The sequence below is a fragment of the Panthera uncia genome, assembly GCF_023721935.1.
Source record: "Panthera uncia isolate 11264 chromosome C1 unlocalized genomic scaffold, Puncia_PCG_1.0 HiC_scaffold_3, whole genome shotgun sequence".
Taxonomy (NCBI): Eukaryota; Metazoa; Chordata; class Mammalia; order Carnivora; family Felidae; genus Panthera; species Panthera uncia.
The window spans coordinates 1,453,770-1,458,446 of record NW_026057584.1 but is presented as its reverse complement, the minus strand read 5'-3'; the positions used below and the strand labels follow the sequence as shown (position 1 = coordinate 1,458,446).

Sequence of the window (4,677 nt, the reverse complement as noted above, 5' to 3'; positions counted from 1 at the left end):
GGTGGGGCGGGGCTCCCAGGAGGGGCCCCGGGTGGGACGGACCTGCCCGGTGGGCCGGGCCTTCCAGGTGCGGCGGGCCTCTGGGCGTTAGAGGTGCGGAGCACCTTTGGCGCCGCGTTCAACCTAACCTTCTTGTTCTCAGGCGGTGAAGAGCGCCCGCCCGGTGGCCGAGCCCAACCCGGGTTTCTGGGCTCAGCTTCAGAAGTACGAGGAGGTCCTGCAGTCCCTGTCCCGCCCGCCCGGGGAGCCCTCGGGACCGGGCTCCCGAACGAGAGAAGAGCTCCAGAATGAGCCCTAGTCCTACAACCCTTGGAGATGACCCAGCGCCCAAAGCAGGGCGCATGGAGTTGAAGGTAGTTCAAGCGCTGCCTGGAGGATGATCTTCCTCCTCCCTTCCCTTCTTCCTCGTTGTCGTACAGAGTTTACATTTCACCTTAAATGCAGCTCTTGTGCCCTTTGACGGTACTGCAGGAGCGTATCCACTTAGGAAGGGACTGAGAGCATCCCTTCCTTAGGTTTATCAACAGGGCTTGGTCAGGAAAGTCAATACCACTTGAGAAATTTTAGGCAGGAAGGTATTTAATACAGAGAGCAAGGCCAGGGAGCCAAGGTCAGGAGATGGGAAATACAGGAGTCCTGGAGACCCAACCCCCCACCCCCGCCCTGACTGCCTGCCACCTGTTAAGGCCACAGGGGCTTTTCCCAGACCTCATGCTGGTCCCATCTTGGAATCCGGCACGGGACCCAGACTTGTAGTTTCTACCATACACAGGCCAGGATGTGAGGCTGCGTGACAGCCTAGCACGGGCACCCTTGGGGCTCTGGGCGCCTGTGCCCACCTCCTATCTTACAGCCTAACATCCTGCAGCCACCATCATCTCAAAGACGCACTGGCCACCTGTGCATCTGAGTGTGTTGATTCCTCTTTTGGTTCAGACACCCCTCACCTGGTTCCTATGGCCTAAAGACTGTAGAAAATCAATCACCGTAGGGCGCCTGCGTGACTTAGTTAAGCGTCTGACTCGGGGTTTCAGCTGAGGTCATGATCTCACAGCTTGTGAATTTGAGCCCCATGTCAGGCTCTCTGCTGACAGTGTGGAGTCTGCTTGGGATTCTCTCTCTCCCTCTCTTTCTGCCCCTCCCCTGCTCACTCGCTCTTTCTCCTCGCTCAGGATAAATAAACTTAAAAAAAATTAATCACCATCAACACTCCTTAAATAGGAAAGGGAAAGAATAAAAAGGGGAAACTGGGCTATAATGCGAGTTACAAAGAATACAGTCCCTGCTAAATATATGCTACTGTATACATAATAAGGTAATTGATAAAATATCACAATCAGTTTTTAACATTTCCTCTTGCCGCTAGTCATTTCATGTTCCCTTTCTCCTCAGCCAGCACCTCGCTGGTCCTAGTCTTTCCCGGTGAGATGACTCACGCCTTCATTCTGAAGGGCCCTGAGTGGCCCTGCTTGTGTTACTGCTGTGGCCGCCATCACCTACCACACGAGCGGGATTACCGGACGCATCAGGAGAATGTCCTGAGCTCAGTGTCCTCCTCCCGGCAAGACAGGATCAGTCCCTCCACCCAGCAGAGCAACCCCTGATTTGCCCGCTGTGTCAGTGGCCCGGGGAGCCTGGAACAGCCAGCCGGTGTCCCAGCGCGCCATCCAGGGGAACGTGCGTGTCCCTGGTGGAAACATGCCACCTGGGAACGGAACCCCTGACTCAGCAGAGCCCAAAGCTGTCCGATGGGAAGCTCACACCAGGAGGCATGGAGATGGTTGTGAAAGGGGCTCCCTCCCCACCCCGCTTACACCTGCACCTGAGCTCTGACCCCCCTGCGTTGGCCCCGGCTCAGCACATGCACCACAGCTGGTAGCTGGCGCCCAGCCCCTCTCCACGTGGCTCTGTGGCTCCCTGCAGCCAAGCCGGTTTCTACCACCTTTACAAAGGGCTTGCCTGCTGCCGCGACTCCCTCCAAGCGCCTCGCACCTCGTGTCGCCTTTCCGTCAACCCCTTGCCGTGAGGAAGCTGTTGCCACGTCTCCACTTGGCAGGCGAGCTGAGCAGTTCGCCAGGACCTGCACCCAGCTTCTTAGCCACCATGTCCATGGCGCTTGTGATGGGACCCCCCCCACCACGTCCATGTACCTCTCATAGGACACCCCCCTGGCGGGCTGCCCTGGCTCCAGGTACCAAAGGTGCAAGAGCTGGGCCAGATTGAAAGACCTGTGGGTCCCGTCAGTGTTTTATCCCACCAGCTCTGTTTGAGAACCATCTCACTGCGGCTCTTGGCAGAGGTCAGCTCTCCCGAGGACCTCCGCCTGCCTGCACATCCGCCTGGCAGGAGAGGCCGGGGACCTGCTCCCCTCCCTAGCATGCCACACTTGAACGGTGGTGCCCATCCGTGAGCATTAGGCTTGGAAGGCTGGGGCACAGGCAGAGCGTCAACTACTTCAGCCCACCCAGGCCAGCCAGGACTTGATCACCAGAAAACTAAAGTACGAAAGTTCCTGTGGGAGAAGCCCCAGCCTCTGATGGCCCCAACTTCTACCTTCCTCTCCCTGGAGGCAGGGCAAGGAGAGAGAGAGGACAGCCAGATGGGCTACAGGGAAGGGCCGTGGGGCCGTGCTGACGGCTCTGTCCCCTGAAGGGCAGAGACAGGGTGAAGGATGGGGACAGCGACAGCATCCCCATCTGTGGGCCTCACAGTCAGGAGGGGAATACTACTGCATAACACATGTGTCTGCTCTAAAACTGGCTTGTGTTGGTTCCTGACATAAATAGGGGGTAGCAGGTGCCCCCACTCTGGGAGGAGAGGTGGTAACCTCTCCTCCCTCCACCCTGTGTGCAGAACTCACCTTGGGGAGATGCCCAGGGCCCTCCAGCAGGGAAGGGATGAGATGTAACCCCTGCTCCCCCAAGTCCAGGGGACCAGGAGGGCAAGAAGCCCCTGATGGCTTCTGAGGGCACAGATGGTTGGTCGACCCGCCTGAGGGGGGGCTGGGGCAGGCTAGTGTGGGCACCCATGTGCAGTCCTGATGATGTCCTTCCAGCCCCGACCACCTGGCCTGGGGGAAGGGGCTCTGAGAAGCTCATAAAACTGGGAGTGCCATCTGAAACCCTCCGCCCTTGGCACTTCGGGGCCACTGCCACCTGGGCGGGAACTGGGCCACCTGAACTTGGTGAGGACCATTCAGACCCCCGCTCTCCTCTCTCGAGTCTCAGACATAGGACTGACCTCCTCCTTCAAGTGGCTGTGTGAGCCCCGGGGCTCCTGGTGAGTTTGAGCCAGGTGCCCCAACAGGGAGGTTGTGTTACCCCTGCTAAGAGGACACACATGGGGACCCGAGCACCCATGGGAAAATTAAAGCAACGTCTCAGTGCACATGCTCCATCCTTCCCCACCCCTCCCCCACCCCCAGGGAGGACGGTGGGCACCATCACATGGGTTACAGACCGGGACGGAGTCCAGAAGGGTTAAATATTACTCGGGGATGATGCCTTGGTCAGGAGCAACTTCTGTCCCACACCACAACTGAGCAGAGAAAAGAGGTGTGTGAAGTTCCTGGATGCCCTCCCGGGCCAAAAAGCCCCTTCTCCCCAAAGATCTGAATTCTTACATTCAGAGGGTGGCCCCTCACATTCCAAGGCTTCGAGATCCACCTGATGTTTGCTCACTGGGCATCCGCACCTCCTCAATGGTCTGCAGCCCTCTCCTCTGGATCCAGGCCGCGGGACAGGACCCTGCAAGGTGGCACGGGGGCAGACCAGATCCCTGTTACCGCCCCAACGCCACCTCCTAAACAACAATCTCGTCTCCGGGGCCCTGCGGGCCCTCTAGGCAGCACTGTCCAACAGAACGAACATCTACTCCATCCAGTACGGTCGCCATTAGCCACACACTGGTTGGAGACCTTGAGCTATGGCTAGTGCCACGGAGGAATAAACTTAACATTTTGGCTAAATCTAAACAGCCACATGCGGCTACTACTACCTTATATGACAGCACAGTCCTAAGGCCCCCAGGCTCCGCAACACAGACTACTGGCCTCACGATGGAGGGGGGCGCGGGGGGAGGGGTGTATACACTTCCGGGCTTTGCACAAGCAGAGACCGCACTAAGCAGCCACTATCCCTAGGAACCTGTCTCACAGCAGCCCTGAGAAGCCGGGAGAGAAGCGCACAGGGCTTGGGATGCCGCTTGGCCACCCGGTGCACCCAGGCCCCTGTGCGCCCCGGTCCCCCAGTGCACGACACCCCCCTCCCCGGCTTGCTGGCCCGCCCCGCACCTAGTACCCGTCCCCGCGCACAGTGTCCCCGGGCCCCCCGCATACAGCTCTCCCGGCTCCCAGCCCCGCCTCGCGCACGGCGTCCCAACCCCTCACACGTTGCGCCCCGGACCTGCACCCGGCGTCCCCGGCTCCCAGAGCCTCCGGCTCCCCGGCCCGGCCCCCGGAGGAGCGCCCCGGACCTCCGGTCCCCCTCGGCGCCCAGCTCCCTCGGCCGCCCCGCCCCGGTCCCGTGCGCACGGCGTCCCCGGCTCCCCGGGCCCGGCCCCGCGCACAGCGCCCCCGGCGGCGGCCGAGCGGAGCCCGAGCGGGGCGGTGCACGGCACGGGGCCGGGCCGGGCGGCTCCCGGCGCGACTTCCTGTTGTGCCCGCGCCCCGCCGCCACC

General features: G+C 60.7%; 2 protein-coding genes across 2 annotated transcripts in view; both read left to right on the top strand.

Moving 5' to 3' along the window:
- DUSP28 (dual specificity phosphatase 28) overlaps positions 1-1,954 on the top strand; it is a 2,521-nt gene extending 567 nt beyond the window's left edge. Inside the window, exon 2 of the mRNA XM_049614546.1 lies at positions 143-1,954. Within this exon, the coding sequence (XP_049470503.1) occupies positions 143-298 (156 nt within the window). The 3' untranslated portion in view covers positions 299-1,954. The remainder of the gene's footprint in view (positions 1-142) is intronic.
- A 149-nt stretch (positions 1,955-2,103) lies between these two features.
- RNPEPL1 (arginyl aminopeptidase like 1) overlaps positions 2,104-4,677 on the top strand; it is a 12,325-nt gene continuing 9,751 nt past the window's right edge. Inside the window, exon 1 of the mRNA XM_049614455.1 lies at positions 2,104-2,118. Coding sequence (XP_049470412.1) covers positions 2,104-2,118 — 15 coding nt within the window. The remainder of the gene's footprint in view (positions 2,119-4,677) is intronic.